At 34.6% G+C, this 25,239-nt stretch overlaps 1 protein-coding gene across 1 annotated transcript in view; it reads left to right on the top strand.

Annotated features, from left to right (window-relative positions):
* Positions 1–4,314: 4,314 nt before the first annotated feature.
* LOC149416687 (uncharacterized) overlaps positions 4,315–25,239 on the top strand; it is a 67,276-nt gene continuing 46,351 nt past the window's right edge. Inside the window, exon 1 of the mRNA XM_089641298.1 lies at positions 4,315–4,471. Coding sequence (XP_089497424.1) covers positions 4,315–4,471 — 157 coding nt within the window. The remainder of the gene's footprint in view (positions 4,472–25,239) is intronic.

Consider the following 25,239-nt stretch of genomic DNA (forward strand, 5'->3'; position numbering starts at 1 on the left):
ATACACAAGCTTTAGCAAACACGCCTGTAAAATCAAACGAACTTAATTAAATTTTTAATTAAATTATTGAAGACAGTTTTATTGCCTGGCAAGGCAAAGGTCCTAAATTCAACCCCTGGAATCTAACATATCTTTTTCTGAAATTTTTTTTTCATATTTTCATTTAAAAATCGGAACATTTTCTTCAATAATTTAATATTAAAATTTAAGGTTTTACTCAATAAGTCATTCTAAAAATAAAAATTCATCGCACATTTAAATTTTTTCTTTTTCATATTTTCGTTTAAGAACCGCTAACATTGTCTCTAATAATTTGATATTTTTTACTCAAATCTGCTCTGTGTGCAACTTAATAGACAGTCATTACTTTACGCATTAATGATGCATTCGGATATCTATTTCACGACCAATTTGTGTAACATTTTCAAATTATTCTAAAAAACGTAATCATTGCGTTTGCAATCTCTTAAAGCATTCCGAATGAATTTTACTGTAAGAACTCGCTTTATGAAAACATCCGCATTTGTACAAAGGCGTTTTCCGAACGAATAATTAACTCTTGAAATAAATAATTATAATTATATCAGGGGCGGTACGCCGAGACTTCAAAGTCTTGATGAAATATCTTCAATCGCCATGTCCGAATCCGTTATCAGAGGAGGAAATCTGTAATCAAAATTCACCCTTTTATCGGAACAGTGGTGTTTTCTGCCAATGTAGTTGGAAACACGAGAAAAGCTACGCGATTTTTTAAATAACCCTTTTCTGTTAGAGCATTATTATAGATCTAGGTGCATTATTTACCTTACTTAAAAAATGTTGGTACAATTATTTTATATTATATGCAAGACCATTAATGAAATAACTGAGTCAATACTATGCCAAAACCAACTGTGCCAATGTGCTACCAGAACGGGTAAAGCACCCAGTGAGGCCCACATTATAAAACAATGTTTTGAAAAATGTATCTTAAGTTATTATCTTTAAAAAAATAAGAAGAGATTAAATTATAATTTTATTAATAATATTTACCATTTATAATTTTTTGTTTGTTTGTTTTACAATCCATTTTTTTTATAAACAGTCTTTTTCTTTTTTAATACACTTTATTTGTTAATAAACCATGTTCATCGTATTAAAACATTATTAGAATAATTAAAATGCATCATCCACATAAATCACAACTTACTAAAAATAAATTTGGCTGTATTTTTATAAGATTTTGCTGAAAATAATTGTATTTATTTAATAATTGAAAAGCTAGCCGAGAAATTTCGATAAGTACAACATCAAGTTTTCTCTTTAAGATTATTTGGCAGTTGGCCCAACATAATTCATGGTTGTGCATTTTTGTGAGACCCACTCAGTGCATTGTATTACTTTTTCTTTCCCTCGTACCTTTGCGGAAACCGCGGAAAAGCCGAAACAGAACTCGGAGAATTACCTCTTACTAGTAATTCCATTGGATATTATTACGCTTCTGTAATTGAAAATGAGGTTGAAACCTGATTTATTTAATATCGTTGGAGCATTATTTTTTCATTTCCGCAGTGGGAAATGATTGAAATAACATGTAATTTAATTACAGTAAGCCGTTACAATTATGAAAATTTGCTTTCGGAATTGTGGAGCGGTATATAAAGGTAACTGGTTAGCATTCATAGTAGATTGTGTTCAATCTCTTATGAGTTTCCTAGATGAACTAGCCATCAACATAGTACATATTTGCATGAGGAAGAACATGGTCAGTGAAAATCGCATGAATCGCACGAAGATATTCAAAATTGAAGATTTGAAAATTCGATAAAATATTGGAATTGGATTGGAAAATACGGAACCAGTCTTGTCTTATATTTTTACATTATTTTTTTTTTCTCAATTCATGTTGAAAATAACGTGGCGTGATTTATTAAACAATATAATTTCGAATGTGATGTATGATATAGTGACATTCTTTAATTCAATGATTTAAAATTATTATTTTCAGCACATATAATGAATTTATGTCGCCTCTCTTATAATAGTTGGTAGTGTAAAAGTTGGCGTAGTTGTCTTCCAAATAATTCATCGGGGTTCGATTCTTGGCCATGGTATTTTTTTTTATTCTGTTTCTATTTAAAAAATATATGTATCGGTATAATATTATAATCATATCTGAAATGTTATGATTATTTATTTAAAAAATTCAAATTTTTGTTATTTTGTATCCAGTGATTTTTCAGTTGTTAATTAATCAGTACAATTAGTTAATTAATTCATTGAACTGCAGACAAAATATGGTGCAAGTATATATTTTATATTTCCAACTAATATTTACAATTCCAATATTTTTGCGCGAAACTGAAGGCATTATTGGTTTTCTTTTATTTTTCTTGACAATTTTTTGAACATAAATTAGTTTTTCTTTTCATCGACGGTTGTTATCCCGTGCATTTGAATCTAATTAATCGTTTTTAATTGAACAAAAAGACAAAAGCCACTGGTTCAGTTCCAGAAATCTTGTAAACAATATTTTTATAATAATCTTCCAGTACCGAGAACACAATCGAGACTTAAATCCGTCCATTGCCGGTAGTGTACAATTCTTAGGTGCTGATAATACCAATATGGGAATCCCCCAAATTCTTCAAATGTTCAAATCTTTTAAATTTGTGTAGATCTCAGTAAAGTAAATTAATAGTGAAATTTTTACAAAAAGAGCTTAATCGGTTCCGATAGCTGATCACAGCAATCTGTACAGTGTCAATCTATGCAATATCTTTCATTTTGTGTTATTTCAAGACTAAGTTTCTTTTAAATAGAATATTATACTCCTTGCAAATCCTCTTAGCGTAAATAGTAAAGCTATTCTCGCAAAGCGAGGGCTGACCATCCGCCTGACTTTAGATCTGAAATATTCAATTTGTAGATACAATTTCCTAATCAGTTTAAATTATACCCTTGTTCTGCATATTAAGCAATAGCGACTGTATGAACAGGAACTTGCCGTTTTGGTAAAACATTTATATCTTATCCTGGTTTTGAATTTTGATTAGTACTTACCTATTTTAGGTACGTATTGTAGCAATTGTAGGTAATAATGGTAGGTAATCGTTAAATATTATGTATTATTGAATTAATTAGATTGGAGACAATATTACCAGTTACCTTGATTTAATGAAAATGGTTCCACAAGGTGGAATAATGTTGCCAGTGCTATTTGATTTGAATGTAATTTGTAAGTGTTTATTTAGTTATTTGTGCATTTAGGCTTAAAAATTACTAATTATGGTAACTTATACACTAGTAAATAATTTTTTTAATATCAATATAAGTATTCACAGTGTGATTATCTAAAAACATGAATTATCATTGATAATCAACTAAAAGAAATCAACTACCCACAATTCATTTGCGACAATAACAGTAATGTATTACTTGATGGCTATTTCAACAAAGACAAAAAGATCGAAAATTTTTATGCAATTATCTTAAAATAAATCAACAGTATTCTTACGAAGTGTAAAAATTATGTATTTTATAAAGCCACTGATACCAAAAATAATAGTAAAATTAGCTTGATTCGCAGTTGTGTGTTTTAATATGCTTTGTCTCAACTCGCGTAGGATGTAAAAAAATAGCATTAATTCATTTCTGTCATCTGTCACTTCCATTTCGCAAAACTCTTTTTTATATTTTTTTAAACCTGATAAGAAACGATTTTTTCTGTCAGAAGTCTCTTTTTACTTGTTAATAATAATTAGATGATCAGCTCTACTGCTTGGTTACTTTTTTCCAGGTAACAAGTAATACATATTGATAAATCTAATAATGAAAATCTCCTGAAGACACTGCTTCGTCGAATTCCGTCGAATTATCGGTTCGTATCAGTCCAGGAGAGCATAAAAGTTGGCCGTTCTGTATCCGGGCAATCGATATCAATTTACCATTTAGCAATTCCGATAAACCTGGAGGAAAAGATCCGGGCGAATCCAGTGGTAAATCACGAACAATTATGTGAAACACAAGCCACCGCCTGTCGAATTTTCCAGAAGTAATTACTTTATCATTGGTGCGCATCTCCGCTTCTATAACGAAACCAAAGGGGGTAGCAAAGGAGGCACGCCAGATAAATCTTACTTACACTCCGCAAAACTGAAGGAAGTTTATATTAAAATTAAATTACAATTCCAAGCCGATATTGCCAAGTTTTAAATGTCTGAGAGCTGAGTTAAATTTTTACGATATTTTTCCACTGAGACCTTGCAGGGGCAGTATACGTTCATGGAAATTTTCTGCTAGTTTAAAAAATCAGCTAGTAAATTATATGTAATAATGGCTAGTACTTCACGCATCATCGTCTTCTTACCGTTGATCTATTCGGATCGTGGATTCATCGCTTGGGTAATGCGGCTCGAGGCGTCTCTGTCCTCGGCTACTTCAGCGGCCAACGTCCATTGCAGGCCTGGCCTCTCTTTGCACAATCTCTGGAGTTGCTCTCCCCAACGTTATCTGAGGCGGTCATCCCTCTGAAATTGTCGTCAGAATTTTATGTCGAAGTCATAAATAAATTGATTCAAACCTCTTGCCTTCTTTCGTACAACAGTAAAATACCTACATTCTATATTTTATGTCCTAAACAAACATAGAAATAGGTATAGAGGTGTTGAACATAGAAGTAAATGGGATTATTAACAGCAAGAGAACTATAACCTCAAGAGAGGTGTTTAGCTTTTTGGCATGTAATACAGGAATTATGTAGAGGATTAGGAAGCAGTTATTCGTCTTCGTGGCTATTGTCACAATAGATGAGAAAAAAACTGAAGAAGATACCTTTAGATCTGGGGAGGTAAAAAATTGTAGACCTTGAAAATCTCACAATTAATCTCTAAACTAACATAAAAAACAATAACATGAAAAATTGGATAGCACAATTCTTATTATCTCGAGTGCTTCCAAAAAGCTTACAGATCTCCAACAAATAGAATAATTATGTTCATTGATTGGCAAACTACCGGTACTTATACCAAAACAAGCTTTATATTCGTTTAAAGCGTGCCCATTAAGTTTCCATTTTATTTCAGTTATTCATAAATTGTAAAACGAATAATCGGCATTAATTGGTAGCAAAATTCGAAGACTCCCAAAAAGACATGTCACGTTCAAGTGAATCAGATACTTGAGTCGGGCCATCTCGAGAGTCAGAATAATCGAGTATGTATGATACGATGTACGAATGTGAATGAGGCAAGGAGTGTGTGCCAAGACTGAGTCATTTAGCGGTACTCGCTTCTGACTACCCCTGCGGGCAAATGGCGTGATGGTTAGTTAGTAAATTAGTTGGGGATACATTTTGTTGTAAGTACATCAAAAAAGTAATTTTCATTGACATGCTTCCCATAATATTAATGCATATATTAATTATATTAATGCATTTCAGATAGTACTTGAGGTCAGTCGAATCTTTGGGTTAGAATTGGTTAATATAATCCATAAATTTAAAATTAATAAAGTATTAGCAAAAGCTCTCGAATTGCCTCAAGTCATGGAATTGGGAATTGAACGAATAACTTATTAAAAAGATTAGAATCTGAATAAGCTACGAGCGTGCGGTCGGCCTTTCTATAAATTACTAACTCTATTCAAACAAAGATGTCCTTATTCGAAATTTGAATTTTAATACCCCTTCCATTAAAGCCTTCCAAAGGAGGCTGTTCCAAGAGACGTGAAATAAAGGTTATTGTAAGGCGGTTCAAATTTCTTCCCCACAGCACAAAAGGTGAAAGATGAACCAGTTTTTATTAATAAAAAGAAATTTAAAATTTTCTTTCCTACCCTAAAAATAATTTATTAAATTGGGTATTGATAATATTTAGTTTAAATTATTGATAGTTGAGGTGTTTCAATCTAATCATCGATATTTTCGATATTTTAACGGCTAACGTTATAATAATAATAATAATAATAATATTGGACAAATTGTAAAGAGCCGTTTATGAAGCGCTGTCGAGGCCCGTTTAGCATTTGATCAAATCCCAAACAATTGAAAATAACTAAAATGTAAATGTAATGCCTTTTTTAACATTAACCCCACCCAGGAGGCCCTGAGGAAAATAATTTCCCTCAGGGCCTATGTAATCCTTGGGATGCGGTGTGGAGGGCCTTTTTAAGGAAAGGAAAGATGAGAAGATATGGGAAGGAAAGGGATATGAGAGGTGGGAAGGAATCTAGGGATTGTTTGTCTAATAGTGACGGACTTATGAATCTATCCCTCTTGCTGCGGCACAAGGTGATAGGTCGATAGACTAGTTGGAGAGGTCAAAGGGCTTGGGGTGACCTATGGCAGAATTTTTGGTAGCTGATCACCAATTAATCCAAATCTAAAGCAGTCTGAAAATCAACGTTCAACGGATGCCGTGTCAAAAAATCAAAGTCACCCCGATCGATTGATGATGGTCAAAAGTCATGAAAAACTTTATTCGTCGTGTGAAGTCGAACTTGTTAAATTTGTAATTATTGTCGTGTATTCCATCAATAACGTAAATATATATTTTTTCATATTTACACTGTCTTAAAGAAGGTTGAGTGCAACCGAAACCGGTCGACCTATATAACTCAAATGGTTTTAAACAAAGTGAAAAAATATTTTTATGAAATTTATTTATTTTCCGTTATTATGTGAAACCTGCATTCGAAATAGTATACATTTATTTTACGCAGTTGTTCCAATTTCCGTCTAAGTAGCTAAGTCATTGATTTTATCCCTAAGGTATTTAGAACGGTCGAGGTAAAGGTTTTATCAATAATTTTGGAAACTTGTTCCCAAGCAGGACTGCAGATCACCAACGAACAACAATAGTTTATGACAACTAAGTGCCCTTATTTTATTCGACGTAAACTGTTGGTGGTAGTGATCGGCAGTCGTACTCGAGAAAATTTGACAAGTAATCGACATTATCGATCGACCAATCAACCGTGCTGGATAGCCAGGTCGCCTTCTCTATTACGCTTAAATTAATAATGGGTTACACTGTTATGTTTCTTTTTTTTTTTAAATGTAATATTATAATATTTAAAATCAAATGAAATTATAGTTAATTACTGATGTGTATATTAATAAGAACAACGATTTTAATAATCATGTATTTTTAAATCACAATAAGTATATTTTTAATTATTTAATGCAGAAAAAATAATTGTGTCAGAAACCAGTTAGGTTTAAAACTCAATTCAATTCGTAGATTCAAATAAAAACATTTTTTTACAATTTTTACAAAATCGAACCTGTTATTTTTTGTTAGTACTTCTAGTATTTCGTATAACCGATTGAATTACACTGTGAATCTCGGTTATCATATTTTTTCAAATGAAATATTTTTTTCAGTACCTGTGTTGTTAGTTGTATTTTTCCAGAATGTGTGCAGTAACGTGATAAATTTCCGACTCTACACCACATATAATATTTTTTCCCATTAAAAGTACCTAACCAGATTCTGCAAACATCGGCTTATGATTTACACACGAATTTTAAAATGAGTCTGCCATGTATCATAAATATAATTTTATCGTGTTATTATTTAAGAAAATAAAAATGTATTTCTATTGGTTAACATTTTGAATATCCATCTTGAGTTTTTATTACTGGGTACAAAAGTTTTCTAGTACAGACTGTCTTTTTATGCTGTAAAAGGGACGTCGTCAACATATATTTCATCACATCCGCATATACATTGTCTTTTTGATACTTGTACATATCCAACATAACGCTATCTCAATATTCAATTATCGATACGTTTCATGCATACCTATTCTCTATCCCCTTTTGTATTAATGGATGGATAGCAATCCTAGGGAATTCTATAATAGTAAGGCCAGAATTATATACGTTTTTTAGCATTGTTTTATGAAAGGTGCTCCGAATAAAAGTAGTTGGGAGACCTTCGTTCCCTGTTTGCCAGGCTTACACAATATAAACCTTAGTTCCCTGTTTACCAAGTTAACATAATACTAACCTAAGTTCTTTTTTTGCCAAGTTTACATAATACAAACCTTAGTTCCTTGTTTTCCAAGTTAACATAATATAAACCTTAGTTCCTTGTTCTCCAAGTTAACATAATATAAACCTTAGTTCCTTGTTTTCCAAGTTAACATAATATAAACCTTAGTTCCTTGTTTGCCAAGTTAACATAATATAAACCTTAGTTCCTTGCTTGCCAAGTTAACGTAATATAAACGAAATTATTTCAAGACTTAACTATTCAGTCTAATATGTTCAGCTTTTGGTAACAACTCATATGGTCTCACAGAAATTGTCGTCTCCCTTGTTGCTCTTGTGAAAAATATTCTCTAAACTGTGTTAGAAAGAGATAAAATCATGATTTATATTAAAATCTAAAAAATAGCGACAGAAGTATTAAAATGTGCACCTTTATTGAATTTTTGATTATTTTTTATTTACATTTTATCTTTTTAACGTTAGAATTATATTAATCTGAAGGTTCCGACCGCAATTTGAAAAAACTTATGAGCCCTTGAGAATTTTTTATTCATTATTTTTTTATGTGAAAAGAATGAGAAAACATTAAAATTTGTGAAACATTTTCAAAAAAGAAATATTGTGCTTTTTTGGTTATCAGTAATTATGGTGACAAACAACTCAAAGTGAATTTTTTTATGTTTGCATTAAAAATGTAATATATAATTTATGTTTATTTGTAATAATAAAATTGAAAGCGTATTTTATCACCATTCTAAAACAGTTTTCGGATTTTTTCAGAAATATTCCATTTATTGGAAATTTAATTGCAAATCGTAAATATTCCGACCTTCTGGTAGAATACGCCCGAGGCCTGAGAAAAAATGAGATTCATGAATTTGTGTTTATAAATTTTACTTAAATAAGCTTACTTTAACAAAAGTTGTAAAAAGTTATCCATCTATGCAAATCCGATTCATAACATTTTAAAGGAAGTTAAAAAATATATATTAAAGCTTTGTTGTATCCTAACTGTTCCGTGGTCCCATTAAACTCCAGCGTGCATATCGCCAATGATTTACGTCTCAAAAGCAAACTTTTTAAGTCTGCGCAGATTATGTTTTTAAATTTATCGCGAGTAATTTGCACAAAATAGGTTATTCCGCCGGTAATTTACACAAAAAAGGTTATTTCGCGAATTATTTCGCAATATCCCGCGGTGAAATGGCTCGCGCTCGGCGCATTTTGCAATTCAAATACTGAAATTTTCATGCACTTTCTGCCGTTTATTGTGGAAACGAACCAGACCTTATACGTATTATAATGTACCCAGCTTCCCACTTTATTCTAGTTGAAGTTTGCGGACTCGCCATTACACCTCTGAGCTAATTCGATTACCAGCCCCATGGATGGCGGTTGGAACTAAAGACATTAATGAAACGAAAACTGTTAAAACACTGTCGACTCTCGTTTTTCCTGCAGCGATAAACGGTAGTTCATAAGCGAACACTTTGTCGTGTAACTTTATAAATGGAATATACCTAGGTTACTTTGTTTTAACACAACTTCTTATTAAAAGTTTAGATGTCGACTAGGTTTCCTAAATTAGAAAAATATATTGACATTTATCATCTAAACATACAAAACTAAATAAAAATAGCAAACTTTGTTTAAATCACTATTTAAATAATATATATTTTTTAACATGTTTCAAAACAAAGGGTTTCGTTTAGTGGCTTAAACGTTTTAAAATGAATTAAAAATAATATCACAAAGAGTATTTCAAATAATGTGAATGATTATAAAATCACCAAAATTATTTAAATATTTGTGTGAAACTCTTGTTTGATTCTATCTTTGCGAATCAAAGCAAAAGTTTAATATAAAAGATTTGAATCAATTACAAACTTTAATAAATAAAAAATGCATTTTGTGATGGTTTACAGTATGTAGTAATAGTAAAATTGACAAATGATTAGTCTTAAACCATAAAAAAATTATAAGTCTTCAAGGGCTAAACTTAGAAGCTTAGGAACATGATTTAGAGGTGTATAAAAGATGGACGAGAGAGGGGTGAGAGTGTCACAAGAGTATAAATCATCTGATAGTGAACGTATGACAAAGTCAACGATGACCCAGGAAAACACGGATCAAGCACAATCAACTTCATCGCGTGCTTGATTTGATTTGTCAATGACAGAAGACCATGTCTCAATATTGATTATGGATGAAAGAATAGGAGAGTAGGTACTTGTAAAAAGTGGTGAGCGTCCATGCCCATGACAATTACCCTCCTTATTTAACTATTACTTTACGTGATAGTTTGAGCTATGAGATATAGATGGCTGCAGTATAGATAGATTTTAGAGGTTATGGACTAGGTTTCTATCATCAGGGAGATTTTGAGGGCCTAATAGAGAGGACGTTAGCCTCCAGGCCGCTCTACACACTCCTTCCTAATTATAAGAGTTTTTAAACTTTTGGACAAAGTGTTTTGTTTCGAAGGAGGTGTAATTATTTCCAAAAACCATATTCACAACACGAGTTGTCATTTTCGTCTCTCTTTAGTTAAATTGTTTTATGGATCGTCAACATACCTGATTTACAATTAATTCAATTCGTGCTTGATTTAAATACATACAGAGCAAGTAAAAATATATTTTCTCTATAAATCCTAATAAAAATCCAACCGCCATGAAAATGAAACACCCAAGGGAACGCTGGTAAAAAAAAAGTATTTGTAACTCTAACCTGATGAATGGTATCAAATTAGCCCCAAGTGTTCCCCAGTTAAGTCTCGATGCATCGAGGTGGTTGGTTCCGTAACAACGAGGTGGTAGATGCCGTAACACCGAGGTGGTAGGCACCGTAACACCTTAGAGTGAACGGTGAAAGATGAACAGTGAACACTGAACAGTGAACAGTGAACTGTGAACGGTGGGCACCCCGGGGACTAGCGTGCTTAATGTGTGAAGGTTTATTCGAAAGGCGTGCAGCAATCCAAAGCCTCGTTAAGATTTAAAGTGGATTTGGGAGTTAAGAAAGCGTTTTACTTTAGCGTGTTCCGATAATTTTTAATCGTGTTATAAATTTTTTTTAAAATACGATTCATTTTTGAAATCGCAGACGTGTTTAGGCGAATTATGCTTACTACTAAGGATACGTTTTAAAAGAAGCGATTATATTTTTCGAAAGATTAACTTTATTCAACATATTGTGTTGCACTTAGAATAATTCATTAGTCACTCGAGAATAATTTTCAGACTGGGGCTGTCAAGATGCACGCTGGTTCGCCAACGCGCATGCGCAATGTAGTGCAATTTCAAAGTCTTAAAAATACAATAAATTATTTATCTATACACAAGCATTCACTTTGAAGAAGCGAAGTAAGTACATAGAATTTTACAATATTATTTATAACGAATTATGTAGATATATATTTTTTGATGTGATAAAATCAAAAGTGTCCGCTTCATCAAATGGCATTTTACGAACTATTATAGTACATAGCTGAGTTGCCTAACTGAGTTAAGTGAATATATAACAGATCGACTAACCAGATCATATAATATATATATATAACAGATCGACTAACCAGATCATATATTATATATATTTATTTCAGTATTTGAAAAAGTTTGTCAACCACTGATGCATGTTGGAGTAAAATTGATTCACGGACTTTGTAAATTCACTGACAGACCTTTGTTGAAGTTTTGCTTTGTTCAAACGCATACCTTTCACATCGGGCCTAGTAATCACGACGCGTAATAGAATGGAAGAGATTCTATTGGATTCTCCGATACCTAATTGTGTAACTGAATATGAACATAGGGGGTAAGATTGAATTCCTTTGGTCATGAAATAATTTATTTCAACCTTCGTTTAAATCTTACCCTTGTTCGTAATCAATAAAATACAGTGTGACTTTTGAAGGGATCTTGTTTCTTGATTAATCACTGATTATTAATTTACTTTAGAAAAAACTAGCTGCATTCCCCGGCGTTGCCAGGGCTTTACATAGAGTTTTTCGAAATCAGAATTAAACAGTGACCTTCATGTTGCTTAAAAGATTAGTTACCGGTCATATTTTATATTAATGCCATCCAGAACTTTGCAGATTTTCTGCGCGCCAATACTCGGTCCTCGAGTAATGTTCGGGATGGGCAGAGCATGAAACTGTCGCCAAGGCATGGGCACACAAAGGATTACAGGTTCTACTAATTGTAGTGAAATGAAAGATGATAGTTTTGTTTTTGCACATTATAAATCATGGAGAATATATTTAAGTTAACATGTTACATATAATGAGTCGACACTTACCCCCAGGGATCAAAAATTGGTTTTTAATTCTATCTAAACTGACTAACCACTGAATAACGGGAAGTGAGCGGGGAGCTTCTATCCGGCCGGCGGTGGTCTGTCCCAGACGGATCCAGCTGGCACCATCAGGGCTTTGGTCCGAGAGTAACGTGTCCAGGAGACGGGTCCAGCGTCTCCGACAAGGTGACTGATAAGCGATTCTGGAGCGTAACGGGTCTAGCGTTTATGGAGCGGATCCATCAATTGAGGAGCTGATCGGCAGATTACTTGAGCGGGTGCCGTCCGGGCGTGTGATTTTATTATCCGTTTCTCGTTTAGAAAAATACGGCTTGTATAGCGCCACTTGAGGTAAATGCTTCAATTCGCGGAATCCGCGGAATACCGATTTGCGAGGGATCGCGTATATAATCTTCAGTAGAACATTTGTGATTTTCACGAGCACACACACGGTGAACCATTATACGGACGTTTATTTAAAAGAACCTGCACCGACTTGGTTTTTGTAAAAAAAACCGAATAACCCGCATCAGGAATACTGATGTACACGTTTTTAATACGATCGCCCATCCAGGGTAAAAATAAATTATGATCTAATTGACTGTGCGATCATTACACGGCCGCCCCGCTCGTGTAACCATTCCAGAGTCCCAAAAGAAAAGGAAACGGAAACAAACAATAGACTCCCCGGCGGTCTATGTGTTGCCAGACCGTACTCTCTATAATTTTAATCAAAATTAATGCTAACAATGGTACTTGTTCTGAAGAGGTGTTTTAAATAATTACTTTTAAATAAGACTTAACACCGCTTCATAACATTACCCCCCGCGCCACACAAATGTTTGTCCCCAAACATTAATACAACCCTAAAAAAACTACAACTGCAATAACTAAGCTTGAAAAGATCCTCTGGGTTTCTAAAAAAAACAATCAACAATTATACATGAGCATCATAATTTGTAAGATAAGTAAGGAATAAGACAAAATCTACGATTTGGATAGCAAAACTTATGATGAATGGGTGTGCCGCAGCTCCAATCGCACCCATCGAGCGTGCAGCCGGATGGTTGAGCCTGCGATTCAGCCATTCTAGAACTTAAGATTAATGTAACTTAATTACAAATTTTAGAAGATATTACGTGAACGGAGTCTGCAAGCACCTACAGTATCGGAATACCGGGTGATGATAAATTGACGATTGTCGAAGACTGCCGTTAGCGTTACATCTGTGACGGAAAATATTCTTAAACAAAATTGTAGGTAAACCTGTAGGTATATAAAAAAAATATTATTGTTCTTCTCAACACATCTAAACAACTTAAGCGTTAAAGCTTCACTGGCCCTTTAATAGGGTGATAAGCCACTCAGGCAACACTTTTTTAGGGAGGTAAACCAACCCTCACTTTTCACTGAGTCTACTTCTCCGTTGGAGATAAAACACACTTCGAAGAAATTCTATCTACTCTACCTGACCTGGTTATTGGGTAAGTTTTTCGAAGAGAATTTATACAATAAGACAAAATAATCATCCTTGGAAAGCATCATTTCGTAATAGTAGAAAAAACTTTTAACCTTTACACGCACGCAGGTGTGTAAGGTGGTTTAATCGAGTAGAACTGTCAACAACCAATCTTATAGATGTGGTGCAATTAGTAGTAGTATACATCCATTGTTGTAAATGGCGTCATTGGTCGAAAATTGTATACATCCATTGTTGTAAATGGCGTCATTGGTCGAAAATTGTACACATCCATTGTTGTAAATGGTGCAATTGGTAGAAAATTGTATTATTGTACTAATTTATAGATAAAACCTACTTTTACTTAATATAACTAAAGTTATAGAAGGAATTTAAGGAAAAGACATATGCTGAACCAGCTCTTATAATTGTATCATTAATTACTATGAAATTATTAAACAAAATATCAAGAGTACTAACATAAGTATACCATTTCCAAACATGACAAGATAATTATAATAAAGTAAACAAAAACATATTTGGTAAAATTCAATTCTTAATAATAAAATTTTAAAAAACTGCTTAGAAAACAAAGATGTACTGGACCGGTACATCTTCACTTTCTAAGTAACGGGCGAACGTATACAATATGCACATAAGTATATATTAAGAAACCTAGAATATACGGGGATAGTGGGAAAGTATCACCGTGCATTCCAAGATTTGGGCAGTTTATATATCCCATGCTACCTAACTTTCACTTGTTTAGTCAAAGCCATATTTCACGTCGTTTTTTTTTTTTTTTTTTTAAATTATTGTCTTATAAGCTTATCTGAACAACATCATTGTCGTGTAACAAACTCGAGTAGGATACTAGAGTGTTATACTAAATTTATTATGTTTCTTTCTATTATTTACCGATTATACTAACCATTTTACGAACTTTCTATATTTTCTAAAAGAAAATTAACTAGGACAGGACTAAAGACTGTCATAATGCTGGGTCGCTCCAACTCGGGTGATCAAGCCGCTTTGTGCTCCCGTGCATTGAAAAATATTTGAAATATTAATTAATTGAGAGTACTTGGTAGGGTGGCCAGACCCACCAAAGCACTATCAGAAACATATTAATCCGGTATATTTTCTGACTTGACGATGTCTTTCACGTGAAAGTTACCAGTTTCCTTACCTTTGAGGTCTGCTAATGTATAGATTAAGTCTGATTTTTTCTTCACGACTATATTTTGCACAAAGCGTGGAGCTAGTTTCTGTGCAAAGTAATTTAAAGCGTTTGATTGGACGAAATTTCTACGCCAAACCCTGTCTCCGACTTGAAAACTAACATGTTTTCTCCGCAGGTTATAATGGTTTGCTCCTTTTTGATAAGCTTTTAGTAAAGCATCTGAGACTTGCTCATAAACTGATGACAGTTCTTCTAATTTTTGTGCGTAGATTCTCTGACTAGTACAATTTTGTGAATTAGATTCCGTATCAGCTATAGGGTTACGATGCAAATCGCCGTCTAATATTTGCTCCCGACCATGCATTAGAAAATAAGGTGTAAAACCCGTAGCGCAATTTACGGAATTGTTCATAGCTGATTGTATTTGTGGTAAAAATTTTGACCAATTACGGTGGTCTGATTCAACTAATATCGATAATGCGGTGCCCAAAGTTTGGTTATATCTCTCTACCACATTATTTTGAGGGGTATAATAAGAGTTATAAAACGGAGGTGGTATATTATAATTATTTAATAAGTCCTTAAATTCTTTGGATACAAACTGACGGCCGTTATCACAAACAATGGTGCGCGGTACGCCATGTACAAGAAAGATACTTTCTTCTAAACTCTTCACAATGCTTCGCGCGGTACCTTTGCGCAACGGGAACAGCCAGGTAAACTTTGAAAAAACATCGACACAGGATAAAATAACGGTAAAACCAGAGTAACTTCTCGGTAATGGACCTACCAAATCCAACGATAACATTTGCATTGGACGTGTAACTTTTTTTGGATGTGATGAAATACCGTTAGGTGAGGCCGTACTGATTTTGTGGGCCTTACAGACCGTACAGCGATTTACAAATTGTTTAATGTCTCTGTACATATTTGGCCAAAAATACCGTAATTGTGCTTTTTTATAAGTTTTAAAAACGCCGGGGTGACAAGATCGAATAGACTCGTGAACACTACTTAAAATGTCTAATCTTTTTTCTTGAGGAATTACTTTTTTCCACGCAGTGTCTTCACACAGTGCTAAACGAGTTTTCGTGTGACGAAATAGTTCGTTTTCCCGAATTTGGAAGTTCTGAAAACGTTGGGGAAATTCTTGACAACCCTTCCAAATATTTTGATACCACTCATCTTGAATATTTCCTGAATCTATAATGGAGATTTCGGCAAGATCCATTCGCGAAAGGACATCTGGGACTATGTGTTGAGTACCTTTACGATGGATTACATCAAACGAGAATTGGGATAGGCGTGAACTCCAACGCGCGAGACGACCGCTGGGGTTGGACAGAGAACCTAACCATTTTAGACTTGAGTGGTCGGTTACAACTGTAAAATGAGTTCCTTCAATGTATGGTCTAAAGTGTGTAACGGAGTCTAGTACGGCTAAAAGTTCACGCTCAGTTATTCCATAATTACGTTCGTGAACGTTTAAGCATCTCGAAAAATAAGCAATAGGGTGCTCCTGTCCATCTATAGTTTGAATTAATACCCCCCCAATGCCTACGGAGCTTGCGTCACAGTGTATAGCGAAGGGTTTCGAAAAATCTGGGCAACTTAAGACTGGGGCAGAAGTAAGTGCTTGCTTTAGTGCAATAAATGCGGATTCAGCTTCCGGTGACCATTTAAAATTACTAATTCCCTTTTTTGAACCAGTAATACTTGTTAAAGGAGCTGCAATGCTTGAAAATCCCTTGATAAACCGTCTAAAGTAACCGCACAGGCCAACAAATGCCCGAATTTGTTTAGCATTTTTCGGTATAGGAAAATCTTTAATACTATCTATCTTACTTGGATCAGTGCGAAGTCCCTGGGAATCTACCATATAGCCCAAGTATTTAAGCTCGGCTTTACAAAATTCTGACTTTTTTAAGTTAATGGTGAGACCCGCGTCTCGTAGACGTTCGTACACCCGATTTAACAAGTTTAAATGTGATTTCAAGTCTTCCGATACTAATATAAGGTCATCTAAATAGCAAAAAACATTATCATCGAAATCAGGTCCAAACAATGCATCCGCTAGTCTTTGTAATTCGCTAGGAGCATTTTTCAAACCAAACGGCATGCGAGTGAACTCAAAGAGGCCCCGCCCAGGAACAACAAATGCTGTCTTTTCACATGATTTTTTGTCCAAGGCTATTTGCCAAAATGCCTTGGAGAGGTCAATCGAGGAAACATATCTGGCACCGCCCAGTTTATCTAGGATACGCGCAATATAGGGAAGAGGGTAACTATCACGTACCGTGACGTTATTAATTTTTCGAGAATCAAGGCAAAATCTAGCTGTTCCGTCTTTTTTTGTTACAATTATTACTGGACTGGACCATGGTGAACGAGAAGGTTGAATAACCCCTAATTTTAGCATTTCATCAACTTCTGTTTCTAATTGTTTCTGCCGTGCGGGTGAAAGAGGGTAATACCGCTGTTTGATGGGTGGTCCTGTTGTAATTATTTTGTGTTTAACTAAGTGTGTTAGACCTAACCCCTTTTTTTCAAAAGAAATTGACTCGAATTTTTTAACTATTTTAGAGAGTTCCCTGTTCTCTTCAATAGTTAGGGATGAGGCTGGCCGAATAGCCCGCAACCCACTAATATTTCCTTCCGAAACAGGAAGAGTAGCTTTCGAAAACAGTTCCGGTGCGATGTGGAACTCCTTCCAAAAGTTAACTCCTAGAATAATTGAAGGCGACAATGTCGGGATGACGTAGAAAAGAATTTCCTTTGTGGATGATTTATACGTGACCGGCAATGACATTGTCCCTAAGACTGGTTGGTTTGAACCGTCCGCTGTATAAACACTAAACTTAACTTTAACTAACTTAATACCTAATTTTAATAAAAATTTTATAACTATTGCCTCCTAGACATGACAATGAAGCGCCGCTGTCTAGCATTCCACTGTAGAAATTATTTATAATATGTACATAAGTATAAGGACGGTTATCATTTTCAATAGCCATCTCCCGTGGCAGCGGGCCCACTGTTCCGGTTGATGGGGATGAAAGAAATTTATCAACTATTCGGAGCCAACTCTCCCACTCGCTTTTCCTCTGCGCCAAGGACGGCTTGTAGCAAGAGAGACTCCGACCTAGTTTTTTGACTTTTTATGAGCTTTGTCATTGATAGCTCCCACTTTAGGATTGTTAGACCTTGAATTTTTCTTCCTGCAATCTTCTATAACGTGTCCCGATAGTTTACAATATGAACAGAATGGTTTATTGTAAAACGTTCTAGAATTTTCGTGTGCAGTTTTTGTATATGTGTTAGAAGTAGAAGAAGACGGTTTATTGTATTTATAATTATTATCTCTGTTTCCAAGACTAACTTTAGTATAGTTGTTGGAATAATTGTTGTTATTTGGTTTTCTGTACTGATTTTGGCTATAACCTTGGTGTCTATGAATATTATTATTATTAGGTGTTTGTCTAGCAGTACTATCAAATTTCTCAGGTTTATTAGTGACAGGTAAGTCTACTTTTGGTTGAGAAACGTTGAAAGATACGAAATCATCCGACAGTGTTGCATAAGATTCCAAGTTGCCTGCATGAGTGGTCAATTGATCGAATGTCGATATATCTCTTGAGACTAGTAAATTTGTATACATAGGCAATAAAGCTTTTTTTGCCAACCGCAAAAGTTCTAATTCCGGTAGTTTAGCTTCAAGCATATTGTTTAATGACTTCATTCTGAGAGTGAATTCTAGCACTGACATACCTTTAGGTTGTGTCATGTTAAATAGTTTTACCTTAAGATCTGTTTGAAGGTCGTTTGCTTCAAATTGTCTTATCAAAAGTTTTGAAAGATCGTCCCATTTCAAATCCTGAGTGTAAATAGACCTGAACCACAGGAGTGCTAAACCTTCTAAAAGATCAGGAAAAACGCGTACAAGATGATCCTGGTTAAAATTTTTTGTCCTACATTTCTCCTCAATTAATAGTAAGAATTCCCTTACACTACTTTTTCCGTCATATTTCAGTTTCCAACCGTCTACGTTATTTGAGTGTGAGTCTCTATAAATAATCTTCGTTTGTTTAATTATGTGGGCTTTCTTAATGGTTGTGTCGTCTAATTCAGAATCCGATGATTCAGAATTCACTTCACTTATAGCAGGTATTTTAATCTCTTTATTATAAGCGCGCGCCTGTAAACGTAACTCATGAGAAGTCGACGATGGATCAATATTCCTGTCTTTAAGTTCTTTAATGAGAACCTCCTTCGAAGCCCCATTGATATTTGGTATTGGTATTGGTGAAGACATGATTACGTTCTTTGATGTTCAGATAGAAAGAAAGAAGTAAAGGAAGAGAAAAATAAAACAATTATTGTTAAAAAAAAAATTAAGGTATTTAATTTTTTTTTTGTTTTTGTTTATAAAACAAAAGAAACTCTTCATTGACGGCTGTAGTATCATTAGTCGTAATAATAGCTCAACTTCTATTGCACAATTGTGAAAAAAAAACAAAAAAAAAATTGTTAAAAAAAATATGCTCCACCCTAATGAGAATTGCGAAAAATGGACCACCCTATTATATTGTGAAACGTTATTAAACGTCGGCCTAATGTAATTGTCAATCAAAGATATCATTTAATTTGGGCGAGAAAAAAAAAATGACGTAGGTATGTATATAAATAATATTGAGTGTTTGTTGACTTACGAGTAATTAAAACGCATATCGATTGTAATGTGGACTTACAATTTGTATTGTAGAACGCCGACATAAATGTTTTTAATATTATGTATATTAGCGTTAAAATCTAACAATATTATAAAACGCAAATATGCCTTGATCAAACAAGTGAATGACATCGTAAAATAATCGTAAATAATTATGAATTAGACAGTTTGACATAACCTCCCATATAATCATCTTGTTTACCAATTAGTGTTGACATAAAATTTGACAGCTACAAAAGCATAGATAAATCATAGATTTCATGAAAGATGAAAGTTTACGCAAGATTTTACCATAGAATAACGCAAATTATGAATTATCGTTACAAGAATACTGAGTGTATTTGAGGTTATGAAACAATATTCAAATCACTAGACATATGTGATACAATATTATGTCAATTAATCATGAAACATTTCACCAAAATCAGCACAACAAGCAATCACCACGAGCCAAAACACGTTGAGGCGCCAATTTGTTACCGGTCATATTTTATATTAATGCCATCCAGAACTTTGCAGATTTTCTGCGCGCCAATACTCGGTCCTCGAGTAATGTTCGGGATGGGCAGAGCATGAAACTGTCGCCAAGGCATGGGCACACAAAGGATTACAGGTTCTACTAATTGTAGTGAAATGAAAGATGATAGTTTTGTTTTTGCACATTATAAATCATGGAGAATATATTTAAGTTAACATGTTACATATAATGAGTCGACACTTACCCCCAGGGATCAAAAATTGGTTTTTAATTCTATCTAAACTGACTAACCACTGAATAACGGGAAGTGAGCGGGGAGCTTCTATCCGGCCGGCGGTGGTCTGTCCCAGACGGATCCAGCTGGCACCATCAGGGCTTTGGTCCGAGAGTAACGTGTCCAGGAGACGGGTCCAGCGTCTCCGACAAGGTGACTGATAAGCGATTCTGGAGCGTAACGGGTCTAGCGTTTATGGAGCGGATCCATCAATTGAGGAGCTGATCGGCAGATTACTTGAGCGGGTGCCGTCCGGGCGTGTGATTTTATTATCCGTTTCTCGTTTAGAAAAATACGGCTTGTATAGCGCCACTTGAGGTAAATGCTTCAATTCGCGGAATCCGCGGAATACCGATTTGCGAGGGATCGCGTATATAATCTTCAGTAGAACATTTGTGATTTTCACGAGCACACACACGGTGAACCATTATACGGACGTTTATTTAAAAGAACCTGCACCGACTTGGTTTTTGTAAAAAAAACCGAATAACCCGCATCAGGAATACTGATGTACACGTTTTTAATACGATCGCCCATCCAGGGTAAAAATAAATTATGATCTAATTGACTGTGCGATCATTACACGGCCGCCCCGCTCGTGTAACCATTCCAGAGTCCCAAAAGAAAAGGAAACGGAAACAAACAATAGACTCCCCGGCGGTCTATGTGTTGCCAGACCGTACTCTCTATAATTTTAATCAAAATTAATGCTAACAATGGTACTTGTTCTGAAGAGGTGTTTTAAATAATTACTTTTAAATAAGACTTAACACCGCTTCATAACAATGTGTGCAAAATTCGGTAAAAAAATATCAATCTCCATGGTCGAGGGTTAAGGCTCTAAATTTAAGGAATTTGCAAGTACATTTTTTTTGACGTAATTGTATTATTTCAAAAATTACTCATTTAAAATAATATATATTGTATATGTGCGGCACGTTCCAGAGTGGAAGATACTCTCAGTATCACCCTGCTGTAACACCGCCATTCAGAATTGAAAAGTTGCTTGAAATGGCTTTGGACCAGTTTGGTGTCCAGATCTGAATAGCCACGTACATCCCCACCTTTCTCTTCCGTATCTCCTTTTCCTCCCCACCACCTTCAGCCTCACAACATACCCCAATTGGGGAAGGCATAGTCTCAATGGCTCCAGACAGTTGGGAGCAGTTGGGAACAAACGCCACCTGCCCGCCACAGAAAATCAATAAATAAATAAATAACTGATTTTATTAGTGTTATTAGTTAATTCAATTATTATAAACATTGTCATAACTGTAGCCAATAGTATTGGTAATAGTATATAATATAAATAGATATTGTGGACAGTCCGTAGTGTCTATATTTGATTGAATGTGGAGGAAGGGTTCAAGTACGTCACCCAACGCACTGTAAGAATGGGGTATCCATTTAGAGATATAATTTATTAACAGCCATCGGTACACTCGTTAGGACAGACCTGTACTTTACGTCCTTTCATAACTGGAGGCATCCTTAAGGCGTATTAACCAGCGGCCGAGAATTCGAATTTGGTCAAAAGACGGTCTCGCGATCGGACGTTTTTTTAGAACGAGACAGAAATACCATATTCATTCCACGGCGAGCCGTACACTCCGCGCGGCGGTCGAAACCTACAGCATGGTTCCGATGAAATAACAATTATTGTGTTTGAATTTTCGGTTGTAGCTTTCTTCCTAATAAGTAGTTACATACATATTTGTAAATTATACGTCGGAGTGCGTAAACATAAATAAATACAAATGCAGTGCGTTGACATAGTAGGTACAAAATAGGTAGGTATTTGAATAAACTTTTTTTTAAATTTTTCAAATATTTTATTCACTTGTTTTTTTTTAATTTTATTTTACATAGGTTTTACAAAAGTGATTAACATTAAGTTTGATTGTAAAAAATCTTTCGTTTTACATATTTATCCGTTTGTACGATAGGTATTACCAGTAAGTTATATTTATAATACTTAAAGTAAGTATGTCAAAATAACCTCGTTTTTTTCTCCTAAAACAAGAAGCTCGATTCAAAACATGACATTATGAAATTGACAAAAAGTAACACTAAAAATATTAAATATGTTGAATTATACCAATATAATAGGGAATTGGACAATAGAATAGAAATTATTAACAAAAACATGATTTGAATCGCACATCACGAATCAAAACCGTTATTTTGACGGGAATCATATACGCATAGACTAAAATGTGGCATTGCCTGCTCTTTTGTAGCCAGTTAAATACATTTATATGAGGAAGATTTCGAAACCTAAATTGTACAGCTTAATGTGAAACTAAGAAAACACTAGTTAACGGCTGGGAAGTATTTTTTTAATAGTAAGGCTGTAAGTGACTTCTATCCAGTGTGTAAAGAGTTTTATATTTAAAAAATAATGATTTAGATTAACTAAGTCGTTCTTAACATAAAAATAATTATTACCTTTAAAAAAAATACATATGGAGTAATAGAATGGGGCAGCACCATCAAACCATGTAAAAAAATAAAACTAAATTCCTTACTACCGATACTTATCTCAACGTTGAATCCATGACTGGAAACATTTTACCACTAGTTACCCGACACCGTGTGTACAAGGTACTGTTGCATCCGTGTTGCTCGCGCAACGCCGGGTAGTAAATTATGGTTTATGAGTATCGCGGTAATTACAGTTGAATCGGTCACCGTAATATACCATGCATTTCCCGAGACCATGTATACAAGGGTATGGTTTTGTGCGTGTAACTCGTGTAATGCCGGGAATTATTGATATTTTATAATTACCGCGATATTCACGGTTTCAGTCACCGTAATTTCACCACGAGTTTCCCGACACCGTGTTCACGTGGTAATGTTGCATGCGCGTAAATCGCGCAACACCGGTTAGTAAATGCTTGTTTATAATTACCGCGGTAATTAGAGTTGAATCGGTCACAGTAATATACTACGCGTTTCCCGACACCATGTATACAAGGGTATGGTTTTGTGCGTGTAACTCGCGTAACGCCGGGAATAATTGCTAGTTTATAAATACCCCGATATTGACGGTTTCGGTCACCATAATATCCATGATTCACAATATATTATAGGTATTACCTATTTACATAATAAAATAATAATAATATTAATGTAAATTACACATACCGACGGAATTTTAGAGACAATATTTGCTTCAGAATCACAATCATTCGTTGGTAGTTGATTATTTTCCCTGAAAATTAAACAACACAAAATTATCGCTAAATGTTATAAAAAATATATACGTATTCTGACTGATTCGTTTGAACGACCCTGTAGCATATAGAGTACGTACAATGTATTGTATAAGGATAATTAACCCATTTACGCCCAAGACTAAAGTAATCGTAGAAAAAAGAATAAATGCATTTTATGTAGTAGGAAATAGAGTTTTTTAACAAAAATAAAAAATAAATATTTAAATTTTTTTTATTTACTAGAAAAAAAAGTGCCGTGCTCAAATGGGGACACTGGGCACATTCAGTATGGTATTTCTCGAAGCATGGTTTTTCAATACACAAAGTTTTTTTGCATTTTTTGCACTCCCAACGTGCCCTATGGCAAATAGTGCATCGCAACTGTTTTGTCAACTTCTCCGGAAAGTGGCCAAAACCATCAAACTGTAAATTGAGCACTACAGAGGCTGATGGGTGAAATTGTAGCTGGTCCATCTTCACGTCGTTACTAAGTATGTGTAGACGCCAGGCATTGCTAATGCATAGATCGAACATATATGTAAATAACACCCACCACTACTTCTTGCCTCGTATTGAAGTTCGATACATTGAAATCGACTGATCGGCTTGATCGACACCGTCCATGCCTCTGTTGTAATTCATAAATACTTGAGGAATATTTTCATCGGTTTTCTTCTTTTAGATTGAACTCGGAAGAAAATTATCGTAGTTTGTTCCCATTGTACAAACGCTGTTATCCAGCCAGCGAACAAACAATATTTTATTGACCGTGTCGAACCGGTAGTCAAAGTCAGCACGACTTTTCTTTTTCATCTCCTTGACGGGTGTGAGAGGAAATTTGCTGGTCCTACCCTCACGTACAGTTCCTGTAGCCAGATTCCCATAAATCCCGCAGCAATGCATAGCTAGTCAAAAAATTATCGAAGAACACAACATGGTCTCTAGGATCTGTGTTTAGCTTGTTCAACAGGTTTTTCACAACCCGTGTACTCAACGGCTCATTGGTGGGTATTTGCGACTTGCCGCAATAAATATCAAAATTGTAGCAGTAGCCATCAGCACTAGCGAGCATCCAATTTTTATAACCGAAGCGTACAGGCTTACCTCGAATAAATTGTTTCGATGGATGACGTCCAAAATATTTCACCATGGATTCATCTATTGACAGATTTGTGTGAAACACTCTCCATTGCATAAATTTTTTCATGAGAACCTCAGCAAGGGTTCGCATCTTGAACATTTTATCTGATGTTTCAGCAGCTACAGTATTATCACAAAAATGTAGGTACTTTTTGATATCTAAAAATCTGTTTCTCGTCATTGCCTTAGAAACAACAGGTACATTACAGTCCTCGTCTAAAGACCAAAATAGACGTTCGCGAGGCAAAGTGTGATAACCAGATAGAGATAGAATGCCCAAAAATGTTTTCAACTCACCAACGGTAATATTGATATCATGTTTATTGTTTTGTGATGCATACAAATCAGAATATTGAAGAATCATATCGATTACTTCCTGATCAAAAATCTTCTCAAAAATTGAAACAGGATTTTTACCTTTGAGATCAGTAATTAGGTTTTTGCATCGTTATTGTACATTATTCTCATCAAAAGGCATGTG

Source organism: Hesperophylax consimilis, chromosome 16 (genome assembly GCF_061612785.1).
Source record: "Hesperophylax consimilis isolate HC1 chromosome 16, BYU_Hcon_1.0, whole genome shotgun sequence".
Lineage (NCBI taxonomy): Eukaryota > Metazoa > Arthropoda > Insecta > Trichoptera > Limnephilidae > Hesperophylax > Hesperophylax consimilis.